Source organism: Podarcis bocagei (assembly GCF_964188305.1).
Source record: "Podarcis bocagei genome assembly, chromosome: 16".
In the NCBI taxonomy this organism is placed as follows: Eukaryota; Metazoa; Chordata; class Lepidosauria; order Squamata; family Lacertidae; genus Podarcis; species Podarcis bocagei.
In genome coordinates, this window is record NC_138142.1 from 44,369,543 (window position 1) to 44,394,203 (window position 24,661).

Below are 24,661 nucleotides of genomic sequence, written 5' to 3' on the forward strand. Positions count from 1 at the left end.
CGGCCATTTCCAGCAACTGCTCTCCAGAAGCAGGGCTGCCTCTGACCGTGGAGCCATAGCAGAGCCGTCCTGGCTAGGAGCCACCGGCAACCCTCTCCTGCTCCTCCTCCTCCTCCTCTCAAAGCCCTCCAGGTTGGTGGAAGAGAGTTCACAGAAGCGTAGAGCTGGAAGGGACCCAAAGGATAACATCTAGTCCAACCCCCTGCAGGGCAGGAATAGGCAGCCATCCCACATGAACCTGCAACCCCCTGGTGTTATCAGCACCAGCTCGCTCTAGCCCACGGAGCCAACGTCCAGCGTGAAGAAGGACTTTCTTGTATCTCTCCGGAATCATCTTCATTGGGTGCCCACCAGTTTGAGCCTTATGAGAGGGGAAGAAAACTTTCCTCCGCCTGCTTCCTCCAGGCCACATAGAATTTTATCAACTTGTCTCACATGGCCTCTCACTCGCCTGTTCCTCGCTGGGAAACCTTGCCGTTCTAGCCCTTGAAACGGCATCCCTGGCCTGTCTCGCTTGCTATAGCTGGCCATTTTTTGACTTAGCAAACTGAGTGGGAGGTTTTGAGCCCTGGTCCTAACCTGACACTAACCACTGCACTGCACTGCCTGCTTTATTTTTTATTTTTATTTTTTTTGCTCTCTGCCTTCAGCTCAGAGGACAACACCCCACCCCCTTCGCCCCCCCCCCCCTGGGCCTTGAGGAGCTTGAGAGGCAAAGCAGAAGGGAAGTTCCTGGGCTGTTTTATCACCAAGGACATTTGCATGGCAGGGGAATCTTTGCCTGCTCCTCCTCCTCCTCATTCCCGGCCGGAGAGAGGGAGGGAGGGAGGGAGAGACCCTGCTTTCTGGTTTCCCACAGGCAATGCTTGGCCACTGTGAGAGCAGGGTGCCCCTTTGGCCGGATCCAGCAGCCAGGATCTTAGCCACCAAGGCTGCCCTCTGCCCTTCGCAGCAGGAGACGGCCACGCTTCTGACTGCCAGTTGCTGGAAGACTCAAGAGGGGAGAGTTGCTCTTGGGTCGGATCCTGCTTCTTGTGGGTGGTCTCCTCGAGAGGAGGACGCTGGACTAGACGGGCCCCCTTTGGCCGGATCCAGCAGGCTCTTCTCACGGTCTCCCAGCCTGTCCTCATTTCCCCCTCGGTCACCCTGTGATCCTTTATCCCTTGCTGAAGACTTGTCCGCATTCACTGGTGCTGTAGCCTGTAATCGAGTTTAACTGACTAGATTAATTGATTTTTTATATAAAAAAACCTCAATCAACTCAAAAAGCATCTCCAATGAATTGGGCAACATGTTGGTGTGTTGTGGTTTGGGGTTTTTAAAAACCCACTGCAAATTATTTTTGATACAAGGACTTGCTTAAAAAAAGCAAACGCCCTCTGGGCTTAGAGCATGCAGGGTGGATGGAGTCCTTGTTTGAGAGCCAGGGTGGTGTCCTGGAGAGAGTGTCAGGCCAGGCGCTGGGAGAGAACGGGGCTCAAGTCCCCCGCTCAGTTGTTATGCGGAATTAAAGAGGAACATGGTCAAGATGCTGGCAGTGATTGCAGACAAGATCTTTTCCCCAGCCCTGCCTTGAGATGCTGCCTGGGGATTGAGCTGCCCAGGTGGGCAGGGTATACTTCCTCCTCCTCCTCCTCCTCCTCCTCCTCCTCTTCTTCTTCTTCCCACTAAGCTACAGACCTTCTTCCCAAACAGCAGGTTGAGAAGCTGCCATCTACTGAATTGCTCCCATGAGATCAGTCTTGCCTGCACTGACTGGCAGCAATGGCTCTCCAGGATTTCAGGCACGGGAGGGGGGGCATTCCCAGCCTGACCTAGAGATGCTTTTGGCTGGTTGATCTGGGGACCTTCTGCATGCCAAGCAGGTGATCTGCAGAGGAGAGCCTCCGCAGCTGGGCCAGACCAGGGTGGGGAAAGAGGGATTAAAAACAAACAAGGATCCCTAGTTTCATTGGGAGGGATGGTGGCTTTGGGGCTGAATTTACTGCGTCGATTCCAAAACAACTCTCCCAACCTCCGAGTGCAGGCTGCCTGCCTGGGCTGGGGAGCAAAACTGCTCCTCTCCTCTTCTCTCCCCAAGAATCTGCCTGCTCCCATTTCTTTTTCCTTTTTGTGACTTCATTTGAAGTCGGTGGGCAATGCAGCCGGTTCTCTCCCCCCGGAGCCCGCACAGAGAGGCTGGCGTTGGGGAGGGGCCTTCTCCCCGCTGCCGATCAATCTCCCTGTAACCCCAGGGCTGGCGGTTCATTTGGGTGCCATGTGACGGCCGCGGCTGCTCTAGATAAAAAGAAAGGGAAAAATCTACCGCTATCGACCTGATCTCTCTCTCTCCTCCCGGGCAGAGAGAGAGGGAGACAGGGGGAGCGAGCTGCACTTTGCACCCACAAGCTGACGGAGAGCGGGCGAGGCGGGTGCTGTCAGGCCCAGGGAGGTGAGGGGGGCAGCGCCTGCGCATGCATCGACTTCTGCGGGTGTCGGGTCCCCATTAGCGCCTTCGTCTTCTGGTGGTGGAAGCAGAACAGCAAAGTGTGAAGGAGTAAAAAACCAAAGTGTTGGGCTGCCTGGTGCTTCCCTGTTTGCAATGCCGCAATGCCCTTACGCCACTTTGTTAACAGCACACTTAAGAGATAGCGCCGCCTGGTGGCGGTTAGAGGGGAAAACACGCACGAGGCACTTCAGTGCACTTTGATGTTGCTCAAGTACCCCTACTGCTCCTCCAGCAAAGGCAGAAAAGCTGCTGTCAACTTATTTCTTACGTTTATTTATTGGTTGCCCTCCTGCCCCATCTTTTCTACTCCCAGGAGCTCCAGGTGGCAGACGTGGTTCTTCCCCATCTCTTTTAATCCCTACTACAACAACCCTGTGAGGTAGGGCTGGGCTGAGAGGCAGTGACTGGTCCAGGGTCACACCCAGTGAACTTCGCTGCCCAAGGGGGGGGGTTGAACCCTGCTCTCCCCCAGGTCCTAGTCCAACTCTCTAACCATTATGCCACCACTGGATTAATAATAATTATGCTTTAATTAAAGCAGTCAGACGCATATTGGTAGAGCAATAACAGCAATGATAAGACTTCCTACGGTATAATTTGGAGTCTGTTCTCAAACTCTCCCGCCTCTTTCTCTCTCCAGTTCTGCAGACCCGCTTTGTTGAAGAGCCTGAGGACCAGACGGTGGTGGCCGGACAGAGGATTGTGCTCTCTTGCGTGGTGCTGAACTATTCCGGGATTGTGCAGTGGACGAAGGATGGCCTGGCCCTGGGGATGGGGCAAGGCCTCAAAGGTAGAACCAGAGAATTGGGCCGTCGGAAGGGTCTCCTAAGGGCCATCTAGCCCAACCCCTTCCTTGCGTTCTGTGTGTGGTGGCGCTGGGGGTGGCCTGCACTTGTCCTGCGAAGGAGTTTTGCTTTGCACCCTGAATTTTTCTTCTCTCGGGCTGCGAAATTGCCTTTTTGGGGGTCTTGGCTGCCAATGTTGTGCTTTCAGCTGGCTTGCCAAAGCAACGCTCGCCCTCTTTCCCTCTCAGTCTCTTCACCTCCAGCCTGGCTGTGACATGGAGATGGCTGGAGCTCAGTGGGGAGAGCATGTGCCTGGCATGCAGAAGGCTGCAGGCTCAAACCCCACTGGCAGCGTCTCCAGGCAGGGCTGGGACTCTCGCCTGCGGAGAGCGGCTGCCAGCCAGTGCGGACAATCCTGAGCTAGGGAGACCCGTGGCCTGACGTGCTAGAAGAGAGATGATCTTCGCCTTTCAAGCACTCTTTTATATTTTTCCAATTCATCAATACCTGTCTTTTTGCTGGACTAAGAGAGTCCATTTGCACTGTCCCTTTGTTAGCATTTCTTGGGTATATAATTCAAAAGGATATTTTTCCTCTGCAAACTTTAGATTCTTTCATACAGTCGTGTTGATCGTTTCTACTACCCTCTGCCCAAAAATTACCAATAGAGGGCCTTGTAAGAACAGAGGATTTAAAGAAGCATCGTCTCCCACCCCCTTGATGTGCCTCAAGGTGGAACTCTGGAAGCTGTGCGGGGGGGGGGGGCAGGCAGGCCAGTGAGACCCATCTGGCTTGACATTGTCTACACCATGTCCAAAGTCCATTTTGGGGGGCAGTTGGTTTAATCTGGTTCCTGTGGGTAAAATCCTTAAAAAACCTCAAGAACCTCAACCTAAAAGCAACTTCAATCCCAAAAAAGATCAACAACTTTGGGGTAAAATCCTTAAAAAAGTTCAACAAGGTTAACAACTTTGGTCGGCCCTCACGGCCCTTCACTTCATCAAATCTGGCCCTCTTTGAAAAAAGTTTGGACACCACTGGGCTACATGGACTGGCAGCACCTCTCCCTGCTTGCAATGGGACCTTTATTACACAAAGCAGACATTCTGTCATGTCCATTATTTTTATAATTTAAACCCCGCCCATCTGGCTGAGTTTCCCCAGCCACTCTGGGTGGCTCCCAATTGAATATTAAAAACACGATACAGCATCAGACATTAAAAACTCCCTAAACAGGGCCACCTTAAGATGTCTTCGAAATGTCAGATAGTTCTTTATCCCCTTGGCATCTGATGGGAGGGCGTTCCACAGGGCGGGCGCCACTACTGAGAAGGCCCTCTGCCTGGTTCCCTGTAACTTGGCTTCTCGCAATGAGGGAACCGCCAGAAGGCCCTCGGATCTGGACCTCAGTGTCTGGGCTGGACGATGGGGGTGGAGATGCTCCTTCAGGTATACTGGACCGAGGCCTTTTAGGGCTTTCAAGGTCAGCACCAACACTTTGAATTGTGCTCAGAAACATACTGGGAGCCAATGCAGGTCTCTCAAGACCTCATTGTTCTGAAGCAAGGGCGGAGGGAGCGGCCTTGGTGGAGTCGGGCACTTGAGCCGGCCAGCTCAATATTGTCAGGCAGGCGGCATGGCCAGCCCTAGATTGAGATGCCAAGCGGTGGAGCCTTGGATCTTCTGCATGCTGAGCAGGTGTCCACCGCGCCCTGTGTCTCCTCTCCTCCCAGTCCTGGGGCAGAGGGTTGTCACATGAGGAGGGTGGCGACACATCTTCCCTCTGAGCATAGGAATTTTATGATTGCAAGAAGCCTCCCTTGGTCTCTCTCCTCTCTCTGCTCCGGCTGCCCCCATTGAGTGTGCCAACAGCGCCACCTACTGGGAGAGGGCATGGGCACCCCACACCCTTACCCTTCTTTCCAATTTCATTCTTGATTTCTTTTTTCTTTTTTAACGCTCCAGCTTTAATTTTGGGACAGTTATCGCCTTGCAAAATGAATCCCCCAACTTTATTGCATTTCACAAGGTGATCGATAAAAATTTTAAGAAGGCTCAAAAAGTTAAAAGAGTGGCAGATCAAAACTTGCACCCACAAGCGGGTATAGCCTTGCCAAATCAAAAATGTTCTCAGCTGGTGCCGAAAAGGGCACCGTGCCTAATGCCCAAAGGCAAGGGGTTCCGGGGTGCAGGTGCTTCCATGCTGAAATATTGAGTTCTTACAGGGATTGTGTGGCCCCTGCAACAGGGCCAGTTCTGCCAATTGAAGCTGTCAAGGGGGCGCATGGGGCATAAGGCAATCTGGCAGGGAAAGTGGGGCAGGGAGGCTTGCGAAATAAAAAGACACAGCACAAGAGGAAACAGGAGGGGAGGGAAAAGGTAGAGGAGGGAGATCAGCCCTTCGAGTCCCGAGCAAAGGGCTGGGCAACAAGGACCTCCACTCCAAGGCAGGTCGGTCTTCCCTTTCTGGTGGCAGCAGGGCAGAATCAGGGCGGTGTGAGTGGGGCACTGGGCGCTGAGCTGAGGGAGCACCCAGTAAGAGAGGCACTGGGCTTTGGGAAGAAGGAGTGAGGCTCTAAGAGGGTCCTAGAGTCCTCCCACCTCCTCCCCAAAGCATAGCTGTCAATGTTTCCCTTGTTGAAAGGGAAATTCCCTTGTTCCGAATAGGATTCCTCACAAGAAAAGGGAAAAGTTGACAGCTATGCCCCAAAGCCCAGTTAGCGCTTTCCCGGCTTTAAGAAGGAGGCACGGGGATCCAGGACTCTGCCGGGGCCCCAGCACCTCCTTCCCAAAGCTGGGCAGCGTTGGAAAGGCAGCTCAAGGGATAGGGAGGGCACTAAATTTTGGCCTCAGAGCAGCATTGTAGCCGATTCTGCCACCGACATGAGAAGATCCTGTCAGATCAGGGCAGCAACCCGTCTAGTCCAGCCTCCTGTTCTCACAGTGGCCAACCAGGAGCCCATTACACGAAACCCACACGCAGGATCCGAGCGAAAGAGCATTCTCTTGCTGCTTCCAGCATTGCTGCTTCCAGCCGTGGAGGGAGAGCAAAGCCATCCTGGCTCATCGCCCTCGATAGTCCTCTCCTCCCCCATGAATTTATCCAGTCTTCTTGTAAACTCCCTCCAGTGGCAGGGAGTTCCACAGTTCAACCCTGCCCTGTGGGTAGAAGGACTGGAGAGCGGCTGCCAGTCAGTGTAGACAATGCTGAGCTAAAGGGATCCCAAGGTATCTTCATTCCTTTCTTCATTCTGGCTAGGAGAGGGGAAAGCAGGCTCCTTTTGTGGCCAGTGGGGATGGAGTGGGGGGGCTCAGGCTGATCCTCTTTCTAGGGGGCAGGAGGGGGCAGCCACCCCTTGGACTCCACCGGCCAGAGCAGGATGCCCTTCTGTTTTTCCGGCCTTTGTTAATTAACTCCTCGGACGGTTACTTTGCAGACGTCCGCCTGACCTTTTCCCCATCCGCCCTGACCAAGCCATCGCCCGCCTCCACAGACCAGCGTCCTGGGAGTAAAACAAATAAATGAAAATAATTAAAACCTGACGCTGAGGTTATTACGGTGGTACACCCGGAGAAAGCTGCACTCTGCCACTTTTAACGAGGAAATTATGCGTGCAGAGCTCATTTGCATATGTTGACATTCTTTTCCTTGGCACCTGCTCTTCCTGGAGGGGGGCGGCGAGGTGGACTGAGCAGGGAGCCCCCTTGGCGCTGCCTCCCCAGCCCTCGCAGAGGTTGCGCGGGTGCAGATTGCGCAGGGGGCTTCATGCGCACGTCTGCAGCCTTCCTAAGGGCAGAAAACGGGCTCCTTGGGAATACAAGCCGCGGTCCCCACTGCCACACAGATCCGTTCCAAATTCTGTGGCTCTCTCCCATAGTGCGGAGAAATGATTCGCCCTGAGAACCTGCTTGCTGAATCGAAGCAAACAGCAATGGGGTTTGCCGCAGATCGCCATTTGTCCCGATTCAGCGGTAAACAACGGGTTTTCCCCGGAGAAAGAGGTGGGACCAAAAAATCTGTATAACCCACTGTCCGGACCCATGACTCCAAAGCACGGCATGAAAGGAACTCTGGGTGAGCCCAGGCCAGTCCCGAAATTTGGGGATGAGAGACGAGGATCATCATGAAACGTGTGCAAAATGGTGCCTATGCAGAGACATGAGTGCTGTTCCTATGATGAACTCGGCACATGCACAGAGTTTCTCTCATCCTGGTTTGTGTGACTAAGGAAGAACGCCTCTCCCTTTGCTCAGCTGCAGCACAACAGCCCTGCGGTGCCGCCTGGAGGTCTTCCTCTCCGCCCGGTTTCTGCTTCAGCCCCATAGGGGAGGGAGCCCCCATCCAGCACTCCGCTGCGCAGTGGTGGTTTACTTGAGCGTAAAGGCAGCCTGCCTCTGGCAGAGGAGTGCCCTGGTCGCTTGAAACGCCCGTCTTCAGCTCCCAGCAGCCTGAAGGCCAAGGGGGATTCAGAAACCCCTTTGGCAGTCCAATTAAGGAACTTTATTAGGAATAAAGGGAGGGGGGAGCAGGCAGAAGGGCCAAAGAGAACCCCAAAGGCACCCGGGAACAACTCCTAGTCTATTTGCTCCCAAGGGATCAGCCAGGCTGGCCAGCTCCATGGAGGATCCCATCATGGATCCCAGGCACCAGAAAGGGAACTGGATCCCTGGTGTTGGGAGGGGAAGGAACTGAAAGAAGCGGCTCAGCTCCTCAAAGGCTCACTCCACTCTCGGGGGGCGATCTTTGCTCTTTCTCCTCAACTAGGCATTTGAGGTGCCCATTTTGCATACAAAGGGGACCAGCAGGACACACTGGCAGCCTCCCTTAGAGAAATGGTGGCTGACTCCGGGCCCAGGAGGGCAAGCCTGGCATTCTGGCTGGGCTACTGCAGTCCTCTCCCCCTGGGGCTGCCTTTGAAGACTGTCTGGGTGCTCCAGAGGGCGGAAATGCAGCCGCCTGGCTGTCCCTGACTTCTTCATTCTCCACCTGGTTCCTTTCTTCTCTGCACCCCTCAGGAACCCGAAATGATCAAGCAGTAGATAAATGCCATCAATAGGAGAAGCCTCTTTTCCCTTGATAGGCCTTTGGGAACTGCCTGCTTTTCAAGGAAGGGGCTTTTAAATAACACTGCACTGTTTTTATTATTATGTTTATCATTTCTCTTTTAGTAGATGTGCTTTTTAATTCAACAGCAGCTTAATTATTTGTTAGTGATGATCTTTTCTATGTTTCCAGTTTTTTGTGTTTTATGTGTCTTGTCTGAATTTCTGTGTAAGCCGCCTTGTGTCGCAGTCCTGGGAAAAAGCAGGCTAATAATAATAATAATAATAATAATAATAATAATAATAATAATAATAGAAATTCCTTGTGGCTGCTTGTTCACCATGGCCTGACCATTGCATCTCCTTTGTTTTAAAAAATCTCTCGCAGCCTGGCCCCGGTACAGGATCATTGGAGCCTCTGATTCTGGACAATACAACCTGGAGATCACGGATGCCGAGCTCTCGGACGATGCCCTCTACGAGTGCCAGGCCACAGAAGCCGCGCTTCGCTCCCGGCGCGCCAAGCTGACAGTCCTCAGTAAGTGCTGTTCTGACATTTCTCCTCATCCGCCCCCCCCCCATCTCTTTGGGGAAGAACTGAAGACTAGAACTCGGGACGCCTCTTAGAGAAGTTCTAAACGGTGCTGCGCGCGGATCTCTAGCTGTTCCTGCAACAACCTGGATTCTGTCCGGATTCCTCCAACATCCCACTTCGTTGGAACCTCCGTTGGGGTCTAGTATTACGAGAGAGGGAGGGGAAAAACCTCTGTCCACTTTCACACCAGACAATCTCGGACCCCTCTATCATGGCCCCTCTTATTTATTTTCTCTCTCTCTCTCTCTCTCTCTCTCTCTCTCTCTCTCTCTATATATATATATATATATATATATCCCGTATTTTTCGCTCTATAACACGCAGATTTTTTCTCCTAAAAAGGAAGGGGAAATGTCTGTGCGTGTTATGCAGCGAATGTGTGGTCCCTGGAGCCGAAAAATGAGGCAAAAATCAAACCGCGCTTCAGGGAGAAGGGAGCTCCGTGAGAGAGGAAGTGGCAGCTTTCCTGCATTCTGCCTCAGGGTCTTACTGCCCACCCTCTCTGTTTCGTTACTGTGTTTGCTCAAACGGAACAAAGAGCAGAGAAAACCCCTCCCCTCCAGGCAAGAAGAGAGGAAAGGAAAGGAGCCTCCCTCCTTCTATCCTCTCCCTGCTCCGGAGGGAACAATGTTTGTGAAGGGAAGAGAGATTACAGGTTCAGCTTAAAATTCTGATTTGACTTCCTGCTTTTTGTTTTTGGAGACACACAGCATTCAAATATGCTTTCTTCCATTTAAAAGGATGAAATCCTTAAACAGTGTTTTGCCTGTAAATTCATGCGATCTGGAAGATTACAGTGTCTGTACCTCTTAAGGGATGGCAAAGCTTAGGTTTCGCTGCTAAATAGTTCTTAATGCAGTTAAAATGCTTTCTTCTGTCATGCTGGTGGGAGGGAGAGGGAGAGAGGGAGAGAGAGAGAGAGAGAGAGAGAGAGAGAGAGAGAGAGAGAGAGAGCACGCTGGCTGGCTTGTGTGGGTGGGTGGGGGGAAACTTTTGCCTTCCTTTCCTCACGTTATAGCCCTCTCGTGCATTCTTAGCCTTCTGTGTTTTTCCTTCCCTCCCCACTTAAAATGTGGTTACAAAGCATGGATCCACATGGATCCTCAGGATCTTTGCATTGGGTCAGCCAAAATTCACCATCAGAGCACATAGCATGTCCATGGCTACAGCCTGTCCCCCCCAAAAAAAAACCACGCACCCACTGTTGCCTGGGGCTGCAATGGTGCAAAAACGTGGTTAAAAAGTATGGGTCCACATGGATCCTCAGGATCTTTGCATTGGGTCAGCCAAAATTCACCATCAGAGCACATAGCATGTCCATGGCTACAGCCTGCCCCCCCAAAAAAATCACGCACCCACTGTTGCCTGGGGCTGCAATGGTGCAAAAACGTGGTTAAAAAGTATGGGTCCACATGGATCCTCAGGATCTTTGCATTGGGTCAGCCAAAATTCACCATCAGAGCACATAGCATGTCCATGGCTACAGCCTGCCCCCCCAAAAAAATCATGCACCCACTGTTGCCTGGGGCTGCAATGGTACAAAAACGTGGTTACAAAGCATGGATCCACAGGGATTCTCAGGATTTTTGCATTGGGTCACCCCAAATTCACCATCAGATCACATGTCTGTGGCCACAGCATGAAGCACAAAAATGATACGTCCACTGTTTCATTCAGAATATTTTTTCCCTTGTTTTCCTCCTCTAAAAACGATGTGCGTGTTATGGTCAGGTGCGTGTTATAGAGCGAAAAATACGGTATATATATTGAATTTAGCATTGTTATTGTTTGTTCACAACTACATCATAGCAAATAATAACAAGCTGAATTCCCCCCCCACACACACACACATGACTTCCCTCAACTTCTGCTTACAATACTATATTTCAATATTATATCCTTAAATTAAATGCTGTTATATTCTTATCATTTTGACCTCATCTTTATAGCTTCTATGTTTATATTGTTAATTGTAAGCGTTTACTCGAACCCAGCGAGTGAGTCCATTTCTTTACATTGATTTGTCCATTGACGCAGCATAAATGGTTCCCAATCTTCTTTGAAATCTCTGTTGTCTTTGTCTCTGAGTCTCTCATTTGGCTTCACCATTTCAGCATAGTCCACCAGTTCTCTTGCCATTGTTCTTTGGTTGGTATTTCATCACTTTTCCATCTTTGGGCTAGTGAAATCCTAGCCACTGTTGTTGCATACATGAACAGTTTTTTCTTCTCTTTTGGCCTGAAATGCCTAGTAAAAAAGCTTCTGGTCTTTTAACAAAAGTTATCTTAAACATTCTTTTCAATTCATTGTAAATCATTTCCCAATATTTTTTTTGTTTTTTATTTTACAATTCCACTACATATGAAAGAATGTTCCTTCTTTTCCTTGGGCCCCTCTTCTTCTCCAAGCTGCTCCAGGCTCGGCCCTCTTCTGGAAACCTCATTTCTCCTGGTGCTACAGATAACAATGGCAACTTAGCTGTGCTTCCTGCATTGCAGGGGTGGGCTGCATGACCGCTGGGGTCCCTTCCAACTCTACGATTCTGTGATTCCCCAAGGAAGCCTCCCAAGGGACACCTGTCCCTCCTTCTGGGAGCTCATGAAGACAAAGTGGGGCCACCAAGATGCCCCTGACTCCTGGTTTTTTTTTGGGGGGGTGCAGATTAGGGTCAGACTGACCCCAGCTCTGGTAGCAATCTATCTCACTTGTGGGGCAGGGGCAGAAATAACCTCCTAGCGAAGATTTCCTCTCTCCATTTTTGCTTTTCCTTTCTAATGCAGTTGCTGGGTGGGGGAGAGGAGGGAGCAGGCAGGCGGAAGAAGCACAGAGTCCGCCCCCCCCCCCCGAAGTTTTCCACAGGGTCTAACATTCCTCTGCAGCTTTTATGAAGCAAGTGGGGGAGAACACAAATTTACAGCCCCCCACGGCAAGTGTAACTCATGCTGGCCATGAATATATATTAAGGCATTAAGAGCGGAGGGGGAATGTGGGGGGGGGCAGAGGCGCGATCAATGGGACGAAACGGCCTGATCCTGCGGGTGGCAGGGGGAGGGGGGAGTCATAGTTGGAGCAGCTTTGGGGATCCAGGACCGAGAGGAAGGGAGCATTGTCAAAGACGGAGAGGGCCTTTGGTGGCCATTTCCAAATATCTAGGGGGCTGCCCCATAGAAACTGCAGCAATCTTGTTTCCGGAGAGCAAGATCGAAACCGACTGATTCACATTTTGAGGGCGGAGATCCTGACCGAACATGCAGAAGGGGGAAGGAGACGGGCTTTTGCCAGCCCCCAATCCACATCGGGGAGCTGCGGTTGTTGGGGGACGGGGGGGCAGACTCTCCCTCTCCCTCCCCACCCCATTTACACCCCTGGCGTCCATCCCTGCCCAAACCCCACTTGTGGCCATGAGAATGGATCTCTGGGTGTCTCTAGCGGCCTGCCCCAGCTGCTGACCCCAAACGGCCGGCTGTCAGCCGCATGGAGGAGACGCGCCAGTAGGAATACCAATGGCCAAGGCAGGACCCCCTCCCCACCCCAGTGGCCTGGCCTGAGCCAGTCAAGGGCAGGTCGGCGAGAACAGAAATCGTGGAGCTGGAAGGGAACCCAAAGGTCATCTAGCCAAACCCCTGGCAGTGCTAAATAATCCTTGGCCTCTGCTTCAAAACCTCAAGCAAAGGAGAGTCGGCCGCCTTCCCAGGGTGTCTGTCCTCCTGCCCAAGGGCCCTTGGCTCAGCATCTCCTTACTGGTCATTCCACTGATCAAGGTCCGGCTCCTTCTGTCCGGAGCAGCAGGAAACAAACTGGCTCCATCTTCCCTGTGACAGCCCTTTGGGTATTTGAAGAGGGCTCTCACATCTCCTCTTGTTCTCCTCTTTTCCAGGCTCAACATCCCCAACTCCCTCGGCCATTCCTCACAGGGCTGGCCTTCCAGCCCCTTGGTCATCTCAGTCCCCCTCCCCTGCCCATCTTTCAGCTTGTCCATCTCCTTCTCAAATTGTGGTGCCTAGAACTAGACACCTCGGTTTACAACCAGTCCAGTTTACAAATTTTTCAGTTTACGAACTCCGCAAAGCTGGAAATAGTGTCCCGGTTTGCGAACTTCACCTCGGTCTACGGCCGGAATCTGAACAGTGGAAGGGCACCGGCAGCGGGAAGCCTCCTTGGGGAAAGTGCGCCTCAGTTTATGACCGGTATCAGTTTGCAACCGGACTTCCGGAACGGATTAAGGTCGTAAACCGAGGTACGACTGTGGGGTCTGGCTGAGGCAGCATAGAGTGGTATTATTACTTCCCTTGATCTGGACACTAGACTTCTCTTCCTGCAGCCTAGAATAGCATTCGCCTTTTTTGCTGCTGCATCTCACGCTTGGCTCCTGTTGAGCTTCTGTTCTGCTCAGACCCCTTGATCCTTTTCACCTGTACATTTTGGCTGCAATTGCTTTGTGATTAGTTGCAAGCCAAGAGGGGGAGGGAAGCCTCCCCAAATCTCTTTCCTAATCAAACGCCCCTCTGCCTCCCTCTCCAGCTGACCCCCCTCATTGCTTCGTAATTAACAAGCGCCAACGAGACTCCCCATTTTCTTCCCTCCTTCATCTTCACTTCTTCCTCTGAACAAGGCCTTTTTTTAGCAGGTTGTTGCTCCTATTATTATTTTAAATTAAAAGGGTGATCATAAATCAATAATGGACCCCTGTCTATATCTAAGGAAAATGAATCCATCAAAAAAAGAAAGGGGGGGGAGAGCCTGTCTCTTTATCTTCCTGAGTGACAATCAGGCTGTCAACTCAGTCTTGATTTTTCTTTCCCAAAAAGGAGAGGAAAACCGTGAGGGACCCTCTGTTTCCTTGTCACTGAAGCAGCATCAATATTTCAGAATTATGCAGCCTGGATTCTTTTATTATTTTGGGGGAGGTGGAATCCTGCAAAGTCGTGGCGTGTTTTGAAGAGCTGCTGCTCTCCACCCAGCTAGCTTGCACGGAGCAATTTTAAAACAAGACCACTCAGGAGAGAACAAGGAGGGAGAGCCCAGCCTTCCGAAATCTCCGCAGGTAGCAGGCAGAGTTCCTCTCTGCCTTGCGGAAAGAGCCTCATCACAAAGAGGGAGATATATATATATATTTCATCAGAGAGGAGCGGAGCGGAGGCAGCTGCTTCTTAAATCCCCCCTGCGGAACTGAACAGAAGAAGAGTAGAATCACAGAATCAAAGAATCGTAGAATTATAGCGTTGGAAGGGATCCCAGGGGGTCATCTAGTCCAACCCACACGTCTTTCACCCCATAGAAAGCAGAGGGGGCTAAGCAGGGCTTCTTCCGGAGGCTGGGGAGCTCACCTGAGGCAGCAACAGGGAACACCTATGACTCCCAACTCCTGACATCCCTGACCATCGGCCAAGCTGGCTTCTGGGGCTTCTGGGAGTTGTAGTTCAGCCACACCTGGAGGACCTCGAATGGCTTCCTGGCCTGGGGAGCCAAGTGTATCCTAGGGCGGGGGCAGCATGTAGGCATTCAAAGGGATGGCTGACTCTCTTTGCCTCTCCCTCCGCAGTTCCTCCCGAGGACCCCGTGATCGACGGAGCCCCTGAGATCCTGCTGCGGGCTGGGACCCCGCACAACCTCACGTGCCGGGCGCGCAACGCCAAGCCGGCCGCCACCATCGTCTGGTTCCGCGATGGGGTGCAGCAGTTGGAAGCGGCCACGACCACGGTAGGGGCAGGGGGGGCTGCTTCGGATCCCACTGGTGGGGGAGGCTGGGCGACAAAGGAGGTGTCTCCTTAGTTGCAGCCCAGCAACTTTTGCATGTATGCCAGACCCCTGGAGATGAGGCGATATTGCAGGCGGAGACCATTCTGCAGGCATTCAGTTGCTGCATAGCTGTGAACTTGCGGGTCGTTTTGGACCCAGAAGAGGCGGGTCTTTGAAGTTATACTATGAAGCCTCCTGTATTTGCTGGATCCGGGAATGGATAAAATTTTAAAAAGCTGTGGGAAATCCTTGCAGGAGTTCCAGGGGAGCCTAAACTCCCAGGACAGGGTGTCGCAGGTTTTCTGGCTTTGCGGAGAGTTTTGTGACATCGTTTAGTCTTGCCTCAGTTTGCACATGAGTAGAACCTGCTGGATCAGGCGCATAGCCATCTAGCCCAGCAGCAGCATCTCACGCTGGCCAAGCAGATGTTCCCCATGGGAAACCCACAAGCAGGATTTGAGCTCAAGAGCCCTGTCCTCTCCTGAGGTTCCAGCGTTGTTGCCTCTGAGCAAAGCCGGGGTGGCCAGGAGCCCTCTCCTCCTCCATGAATTTGTCCAATCCTCTTTTAAAGCCATCCAGGTTGGTGGCCATCACTGCCTCCTCCCGTGGCAGGGAGTTCCACAGCTTAACGCTGAGCTGCATAGACTTTCTTGTGCCTGCCCTAAATCTCCCAACGGCCAATTTCACTGGATGCCCATGAGTTCCAGCATTACGGCAGAGGGAGAAAAACGTTCCTCCGTCCGCTTTCTCCAGGCCAGGAAACTTTGCAAACTTGTCTCTTCTTCCTCGCCTTTTCACTGAATTGAAAAGGGTCGCACGCTGCATTTGAGCAGGGAGTTCTGGCTGCCTTCTCAACCCCGCTGTCTCCTCTATCCAAACCTGGAGCAGAAGATGGGACTCTGCGCCTTCTGGTTCACCAAAGGGAACCCGCCCCCCCCCATGTCAGGAGGGGGCCTGATTCTGGCTTGGCTCTTGGAACGGAGAACAGAAGGAAAGGACCCAGGAGTTCCAGCTCCTTCCAATGAGCTTCAGAAGCGAGCTTCTCTCGCCCCCCACCCCATTTTTCTTTCTTTTGTGAGTGGAGGAAAAAGAGGAATTAATGGGAGATAAGTAGCTATCTCTGGCTGCCAGCCACCTTGGCTGTGCTCTGCCTCCATCTTTAATCTTGTTTTTAAGTTGTATTTTAATCAATTGTTTTTATATCTGGTGTTAGCCACCCTGAGCCCGGTCTTGGCTGGGGAGGGCAGGGTATAAATAAAATTTATTTTCATCATCATCATCATCATCATCATCATTATTATTATTATTATTATTCTGAGCAACAGCCCTGGGCTTCCCATTGGGGCACCTGATTTGAACCCTGAGCCAGGATTCTGGGCCTTGCCTGTTTCTCCCCAAGCGGCAACATGGGGGTGCGTCACCCCCGGCCCCTGGCCAGATCCACCAGTCTCTTCCATGTTCTTAGATGCTGCCCTTGTGCTCAGCTCTTGTGGCATCCGGCTGAGCCCTGCAAAAAAAGGATTCTGAACTAGATGGCCCCCCCTTGGCCAGATCCAGCAGCCAGGCTCTTCTTCTGTTTCCATGGAACCTCCAGCTCCAGAGGCACTCTACCGAGAGTCTGAGCGCCATGCAGCCATTGTGAGAACAGGAGGCTGAGCTAGATAGGCCTGATCCTGCAGGGCTTTTCTTGCATCCTTACGAGTGGAAGGAGCCTGGCTGCATTTTGCACGGACCGCCGCTTCCAAATTAAGTCTGGAGCCGAACCAAGTTCCTGTTTCGTTCTGCCTGTGCCCATTAAAGGCCCAACGAGGTTGTCGGAATTAATGTTATCGCCCCATAAATGTCTGGGGGGATTAATGAGCAGGAACGGCTTGGCTCAGGAGCTGGCGCAGGGAGGGGGCCGTCAGCGAGGAAGTTCCCGTGGTGGTGACTGGGGGGGGGGCAGGGAGATGGGATTCATAATTGAGAAGGGAGAGGAAAACTCCACAGAGCAGAGAGAGGGTTTTCCTGGCAGGGAGAAGAGGGAAGGAAGAAAACGCCACAACTGGATATGAGGAAGGGCTGGAGCTCAGTGGCAGAACACCTGCTTGGCATGCAGAAGGTCCCAGAATCAACCCCCACTGGCAGCATCTCCAGGTTGGACTGACAAAGACACACACACCCCAAGCTGCTGCCAGTCAGTGTGGGCAATACTGAGCTGGATGGACAGAAGAATCTGACTCTGTCTAAGGCAACTTCCTTTGTTCTCATTTCGATCAGCCCTTGATTCAGAATCACAAGGACTGAGGTCTTCGGATGAAGGGCAACATGCAAACGTAATAGATAATAGTAATAATATCGAGTTATCTTAAAATTGTAGAGTTGGAAAGGGACCCCAAGAGTAATCTAGACTAACCCCTGCGATGCAGGAATCGCAGCTAAGGAATTCCTGCCAAAGAACTCTCACCCTCAGAAAGTTCCTCCTGATGTTCTGTCAGAATCTCCTTCCCCGCTGATCCGGATCCTGCCCTCCAAAGCAGGAGAAAACCAGCTGCCTTCTTCTCCACCCGCCCCCCGGCTGGCCCTTCCCCACACGGCCATCTCCTTCTCTCGCCCCTCCAGGAAGTCTTGCCGGACGGGAAGCGAGAATCCACGCTCAGCCAGCTGCTCATCAACCCCACCGACCAGGACATCGGGCGCGTCTACGTCTGCCGCTGCGCCAACGACGCCATCCCAGCGGGCAAGGAGACCTCCATCAAGCTCAACGTTCACCGTGAGTGGAGGACGGCCTCGTTCTCAGTGCCCCCAGATATCCCAAGGGGGTACCTGAGGATGCCCAGGGGCCTTGGCACCGATTTGGGGGGCTGACCGGAGAAAAGCAAAGTCCGTGGCCCCCCTGGAAGCAGACCCAAGGTTAAGTGAATAGGCCCCGTTTGCCCATCAATGCCAATGGGTCTCCTTGGAGCAGAAAGCAGCTGGATGCAACTCAAAAGTTGGTTGTGCTGGTGGCAGAGGCTGGCAAAGGGGGGAGATGGATAGGTATGGTAGTTATCTGTATGTTGTGGGTGTTTTGTATCATGTCATAGAATATGTGTGTTTAAAATCAATTAATGTTTTTTAATTATTGCTCTTCACACACCTACACCCCACTCAATGTTTTTAGCTGTTTCGATCTTATCTCTGAGCCGCCTTGTGTCCCTGTCAAAAAAAAAGGCAGGATATAAATCAGTATTATAATACAGTCAAACCTCGGATCCCGAATGCCTCCGCTTTGGAATGTTTTGGCTCCCGAACGCTGAAAACCAGGAAGTAAATGCTCCAGTTTACAAACGTTTTTTGGAAGCTGAACGTCCGACACGGCTTTATGTTTGACAACCAAGATTTGACTGTAGTAATAATAATAACAATAAATTATTATCCATAATAATATGCTGTAGACCCATGGGACTTGTTTTGTTTTCCCCTCCTGGGGAGAGGTCATGTTCACCCATGTAGAGGGATCTCAGGAACAGATTGGAGTCGTGCTCTTCCCGACTGACTTTGACTTCTGGCAATTGGCCAGGAAGGGGTCATTGCTGCTTTGCGGTCAAGGGGCGTTGCTCCCCCATCCCCAAATGCCCTTCCTTCCTTCTGCCCGGCAGACCCCCCCACGGTGACGCTGTCCATTCAGCCCCAGACGGTGCAGGAAGGAGAGCGAGTCACCTTCACCTGCGTGGCCACCGCCAACCCAGAGATCAAAGGCTACAGGTGAGTCGGGGTGAAGGTGGGGGAGACCGCAGGATCAGGCCAAAGGGGGCCCCTCCTGCAGCATCTGGCAGCTGTTCTTCAGAAGCATCGCTGTCCCCAACTGTGCAGGGCAGAGCACTGCCGCTGTGGCTCCTAGCCATCAGTTTCCCTCTCTTCCTCCATGTATTGGCCCAGTCCTCTTTTTAAAGCCAACCATATTGGTGTTCATCATTTAACTACGCCCTGTGTGAAGAAAGACTTGTCCCTCCCGAATCTTCCAACATTCAGCTTCATTGGATGCCCAGTGTCCATTTTATCCACTGCCCTTGTGGCAGGGAGTTCCACAGTCTAGCCCTGGGAAACAGGTCCTAGGATGAGGCTGGGTGGGTGGACTAGAGGTTTCAGAAGCCTCCCTGCTTCTTCTGATGCCGCTTTCTCTGCACTCGCCCCCAGGTGGGCCAAAGGCGGCATCATCATTGAAGACGCCAAGGAAAGCAGATACGAGACGCAGGTGGACTACACCTTTTTCACGGAGCCCGTCTCGTGTGAAGTGCACAACGACGTGGGGAGCACCAACGTCAGCACCCTGGTGGACGTGCATTGTGAGTGGGGCTGGGGGCGAGGAGGTGGCCTGGAAGGGCTCACCTGGAGGTCCTGGCCAGAGGCAAAATGGGAAGAAGGCCCCGGTGCAAATGTCCCCTTGGTACGGACTCACAGGCAAGCGAGAGGCAGGATCATCTCCAGCCAGGGAGGGGGTGGCCTGGGAAGGGTCCCTAACGCAGGAGAGAGAGAGGTCTGCCCATCTTGAGCCCTGTGACCAGGTAGGTCACTGTTTGACTTCCTGGAGGAGCAGCATTTGGTCATATCCTGGCCAGATCCATTTACCAGCCAGTCCTTCTGTGTTCCGCTGCCCGCGATGTCTGCCTTAAGGCACACACATTTTAGATGTAAGTATGGCTATCACAGGTTCAGTCAAGCACGAGAGAGAGAGAGAGAGAGAGAGAGAGAGAGAGAGAGAGAGAGAGAGGAGAGCCCTGCCACAGGATCAGGCCCAAAGGGGTCCTGGCGTCCTGTTCTCGCAGGGGCCTGCCAGGTGCCCAGAAGCAGGACAGGCGTGCAAAAGCCCTCCGCAGTTGCCTCGCCTGGTATTCAGAGGTAGACTGTCCCTGGCCATGGAGGTTCTGCTATCACAAGAGACTTCTTTATGCAGACGGAGCCCAAGGCCCACCTGGTCCGGTCTTCTGAGAGAGATGGGGGCAGATCTCCTGACGCTCTCGTTCTCTCCCCAGTTGCCCCTCGCATCGTGGTGGAGCCCAAGCCCACGACCACCAACATCAGCCTGGATGTGACGCTCACCTGCGTGTGGGCAGGGAACCCGCCCCTCACCCTCACCTGGACCAAGAAGGAATCCAACATGGTCGGTACCCTTCTCTTCCCTCTCCTCCTGACCCCAACCCACTCTCTTTGGGGTGATCCGGCCCCTGGGTGCCCCTGCCTTGGTGTTTGGGGGGGGGGTCCTGGCCTTGACAGGGCAGCAAATTAGGCCGGCCGTTGCCGTTCCCAGATCGCTCAGAGGAAAACAGGCTTGTGCCTCCCAGACCAGAATGTTTATTTGCTGGGTTATAAATGAGGGAACTGCCTGCGTTTCATCTGCTGTTTCTATCGATCCGTTTGCAAGTGTGTGTGTGTGTGTGTGTGTGTGTGTGTGTGTGTGTGTGTGTGTGCTTTTGCAGTGAGTGAATTTGCTTTTGCAGTGTTTCTGTGGTGGTGATTTGTTGGGTATTTTAAACAAATCCCTTCTACCTACTCCTTTTCTTTTTTTCTAAAAAAAGGTGTATTACATACACACTTTTCAGAGTTGTTCTCAAATAGAAATATTCTGGAAATCCGTTCAGGCTAAAATCTCTGATATATTAGGATATCGTATACCATTGGGACTGAAAACATTTCTGCTTATTTTTCTAGCAGACATTATTCCAAAAAATGGTCAAGAAATAGTGTTTCACCTTACAACTACTGCTAAGATTATAAGAACATTGTTTAGGGGAAGCATATCTCCTACAAGATCTCAGTGGACTGAGAACATTTGGCCCATAGTAACTATGATTAAGCTTATTACAAAAGAACACATATAAACCAGCCCAGCAGACTGATGGGGGGAAATGTATTTTTGGTAATGCTTTGGAACAACAAGTTAAATGATAATAATATTCAACCTTATGCTGCTTTCAACCTGCTGAACAGTACTTCTTTATGATCTTTTATCTTGGGTTTCTTATGTTTAGTAACGAAATGTTTTTTTCTAAAATAAAATAAAATGCTGTTGACGTAACCAGCATCTCACAGGCCCTCACTACAATTCCTATCATCCCTGGCCCTTGGCTAAGCTGGCTGGGGATGGGGGGTGTTGTGGTTCAACATGATCTGGCAACCCAAAGTCAGAACACTCTGAGTTCAGGCTGTGTTGTCTTCCCCAACCTGGTGCCCTCTGTTTGGGGGTGCAACTGCCAACCACCCTGGCACTGATGGGCATTGGAGTCCAGAGCGCCAAGCGGGGGGGGGGGGCTTAATCCAGGCAAGGGGGCCAACAATATAGACCAGTAAATAGATAAAATGGAGAGGGTGAGATCCAGCCAATGAGTCCTGTCTGGGAGCACTTCTGCTTGTATTGTAGAACATCTCCCCTACTCCTCCTGTGCCCCCAAAATCGTTGCAATTCTATGTGCAGACGTTGCCCCCTGGTCGTTTGACCCTTTTTAATAGTCTTTCTCTCCTAGAAAAGATTGCACAAGGCACCCTGTTTAAAGTTTAAAAATCACGCATGACTTTTGCTTGGTATACAGAAGCATATTTACATGGATTTATACATGAGACTGACTAATATTTATAGACTGATTCTGAGGCACAGAGCAGCATCAAAACAGCCTCTGCTGCTCTCACAGTTAAAGCTCCCTCTCTCGACAGTCGAGAGCGGACCTCACTGAAAACACGGCTGTCCGGGGTTGTGCCATCGAGGGATTCTGGGCTACAGCCGTAACCCTTTGCCTAGTATTTAGGATGCACCATCTGCACACCCCTAAATCAGGGGTCAGCAAAGTTTTCGTGGCTTGGGCCAGTTCACGATCCTGCAGACGCTGTGGTGTGCTGGAGAGTGCGCACGCATGCGCAAATGCTATTTCCAGCGCAGAGGAGGTGTGTGCAGCTTCCTGCAGCCAATGGGAAGCTGGCCAGCGTTGCAGAAGGCGGTCCTTGCTCTGCTCCGTGCCGGTTTAGCAGTGTGCACAGGAGCCGGCCGAGCAGGCGGCGGGGGTCCATGGGTTGGTTAAAGAACCCCCCGTGGGCCGCTTGTGGCCCATGGGCCTTAGGTTACCGCCCCCTGCCCTAAATCAATACAATGGGTGAGGAGGAAGAAGGCTGTTCCACCTGCCAAGCTAGAATCCTTTCGCTGACTAAATGTTTCGCCATAGTGCAACACCAAATTCCTTCCATGGTTTAATATATATGCAAGTACAGATAACCTTCATCATCCATAGCAGGCCATTGCCATTATTGTTTTAAAGCTGTTTTAGCATCCCTGCGTAGGTTATAGGGATCAAATGGACACAGCAGCGGCTGTGGCGTCTCCAGGTGTTGTTGGGATCCAGTCCCCTCAGCCCCGGCCTTCAGGGCTATCTGTTTGGGATGGTGGGGGTTGAAGTCTGGCCACATCTGAAGGGCATCAAATGTCCCCCTCCCCACCCCTGGGATGTGGTGGTGTTGAGGTCCGTGGAGCTTCACGCGAGCGAGAGAGAGAGGAAGACCAAAACAAAGACAGAGAGGACAGAAGAAAGGTTGTGGGGAAGGGAAGACCAAGACATCCAGACAACGCTATGCTAACTTGGGTTCAGGGGAAGGGCTAGAGGTCTGCTGGAAAAGGGGAGATGCAGCTCCAGGCTTTGTGCGGGTGCAGGATCTCTCCTTCCTCTCTCCCTCACGCTTGCATCCCGCTTGCATCCTCAGGTGCTAAGCAACAGCAACCAGCTGTACCTCAAGTCCGTCACACAGGCGGACGCCGGGCTGTACGTCTGCAAGGCCATTGTGCCGCGGATCGGGGTGGGCGAGAGAGAAGTCGCCCTCATCGTCAACGGTGAGTGAGGCCGCGAAGCGCAGAGGCAGCCGCTTCACCTGTTGGACTGCGAGCCTGGCGTCTGCTGAGATGGAGGGCGGGTCCCTTCCAACTTTGCAGTTCTGTGGTCCAATCTGCTGGTGGTCCTGAGGATCACCCGTGCTCTGCCATAGCGCTTGTTCATTTCACAGGGGCTGGCACAAGAGGGGGGCATGGGATTGTGCCCTGCACTGCCCTACACTCATTTCAGGCTCAGAAGTTGCTGGTACAGCCTGCCTGCCCTGACTCTTCCCCCTGAAAATATATATGAGAGAGAGAGAGAGAGACACCCAGGTTAACAGCAAAAAGTATTAGAGAGACAATGAATAAGACTCTGGGTTCCCTGCAGGGTCTGTTAGCAGTGGGAGCCGATCTAAGGATTTTGAATCATAATCTCTTCCTAATGTCACCGAGCAAAATTTCCTAATCCTTCTCATTAGTGGAGCCTGTTGTTTGAGCTGACTGGGGTCTCCTGCTTTCCTTGGAAAGACGGGTCAGAGCAGAGGGTCGTTGGGGAAACTGAGGCTGGACGAAGGAGGGCTGCCAGTGGAGCCCTGTGGGGAAGCTGTTTCCTTATGCAGTGCATCATCTATGGAACTCCCTGCCACAGGAGGCAGGCATGGCCACCAGCTTAGATGGCTTTAAAAGAGGATTAGGCAAATTCATGGAGGAGGAGAGGGCTATCGGGGACGGCAGCCATGATGGCTTGGCTTGGCCTCCACAGTCGGAGGCAGCAATGCTTCTGAACGCTCATTCCTGGAAACCACAGACGGGGAGGAGGTTCTGTGTTCGAATCTTGCCTTTGGGTTTCCCACTGAGGCATCTGGTGGGCCACTGTAGGAACAAGACGGGGGCCCAGGAGGACCTGAACCCAAGAGCAGCAATTCTTCCCACTTGTGATTCTCAGCAGCTGCTGTTATTCAAGGCCTCCCAGCAGCGGAGGGAGCACACAGCCGCTCTGGCCAGTTGCCCTCCACAGCCCTCTCCTCCTCCATGAATTTATCTTATCCCCCTTTGGAGCCATCCGGGTTGGTGGCCATGGCTGCCTCCTGTGGCAGGGAGTTCCACAGTTAAACTCTGTGCTGCGTGAGGAAATCCTTCCTTTTGTCTGACATTCCCCTTGCCAGATGCCCGTGGGTCCTATGAACCTCCGCTGTGTCTCCCCTTCCCGGCCTTCTCTCTAGATGAAAAGGTTCAAGGGCTCTTCCGCAACAGACAGTTTGGGGACGAACGTCTCCCATCAGCCTCTGCCAGCTTGGCCCTTCATGGGAGATGGGGGCCACAACAGCTGGGGGTGCACCAGCTCAAAAGGGGTGGGGGGAGTGGGGCAGAGGAAGTGTCACTTTTATTCAGTCGCTTGCTGCCTATATCTCCCCCAAGAGAAGGCCAAACCTTTTCTGCCCTCAAACGTCTTCTTCCTCCCGTTTTTCTCTAGGCCCCCCCATCATCTCCAGCGAGTCGGTCCAATACGCCGTGCGGGGGGACCAGGGCAAGGTGGAATGCCTCATCGGGAGCACCCCTCTCCCCGACCGGATGGTGAGTCCCTCCTTGGCAGTTGGGCAGATCAGTGCAGGAGGCAAAATCGAGGACTCAGTGGGCAGAGCTGGAGGCTCTGGGTCTCGGGGTCGTGGGTTTGAGCCCCCTGTTGGGCAAAAGATCCCTGCGTGGCAAGGGGTTGGGCTGGATGACCCCTGGGGGCCCCTTCCAACCCTGCCATCCTATGGTTCTCTAAGGCTTGGAGCTGGAAGGAGAAGTTTTTGGAGGCGGGCACCCTGGAGCGCTACACCGTGGAGAGGAGCAACACCGGGAACGGCGTCCTCTCCACCTTGACCATCAACAACGTGATGGAGAGCGACTTCCAGACCCACTACAACTGCACGGCCTGGAACGGCTTTGGGTCTCGGACGGCCATCATTCAGCTGGAGGAGAAAGGTCAGGGGGGCAGAATCATTGGTCAACTAAAAAGACGTATGCACAATTCTGGCCTAAGCAGAAACGCTTTCAGAAGTCGCCCCAATGAGCGCTGTTGAAGGCAGCTGCCTGCTGTCAAGAGGCGGGGAGTTCCACAGGGTGGGTGCTGGCACACGGAAAGAGGGAGTCCTTGCCAGTGCAGGACAGGGATTGCGAGACCCCCGTAATGTGCCAGTAAAAGGCAGGTAAAT

The 24,661-nt window shown here is 52.5% G+C and overlaps 2 protein-coding genes and 1 long non-coding RNA gene across 3 annotated transcripts in view; 1 reads left to right on the forward strand and 2 right to left on the reverse strand.

Moving 5' to 3' along the window:
• LOC308575124 (uncharacterized protein) overlaps nt 1–24,661 on the reverse strand; it is a 467,635-nt gene that overhangs the window by 430,155 nt on the left and 12,819 nt on the right. The window lies entirely within an intron of this gene.
• Nucleotides 1–24,661, reverse strand: part of LOC308575331 — a 246,966-nt gene that overhangs the window by 150,235 nt on the left and 72,070 nt on the right. The gene's annotated exons all lie outside the window — the stretch shown is intronic.
• The window catches only part of KIRREL1 (kirre like nephrin family adhesion molecule 1), a 108,320-nt gene that overhangs the window by 75,261 nt on the left and 8,398 nt on the right, over nt 1–24,661 (forward strand). The window contains exons 2-11 of the mRNA XM_081173536.1: nt 3,129–3,278; nt 8,705–8,854; nt 14,454–14,611; nt 17,252–17,402; nt 18,271–18,376; nt 18,809–18,957; nt 19,645–19,772; nt 22,355–22,481; nt 23,935–24,035; nt 24,233–24,431. Of these exons, the coding sequence (XP_081029662.1) occupies nt 3,129–3,278; nt 8,705–8,854; nt 14,454–14,611; nt 17,252–17,402; nt 18,271–18,376; nt 18,809–18,957; nt 19,645–19,772; nt 22,355–22,481; nt 23,935–24,035; nt 24,233–24,431 (1,419 nt within the window). The remainder of the gene's footprint in view (nt 1–3,128; nt 3,279–8,704; nt 8,855–14,453; nt 14,612–17,251; nt 17,403–18,270; nt 18,377–18,808; nt 18,958–19,644; nt 19,773–22,354; nt 22,482–23,934; nt 24,036–24,232; nt 24,432–24,661) is intronic.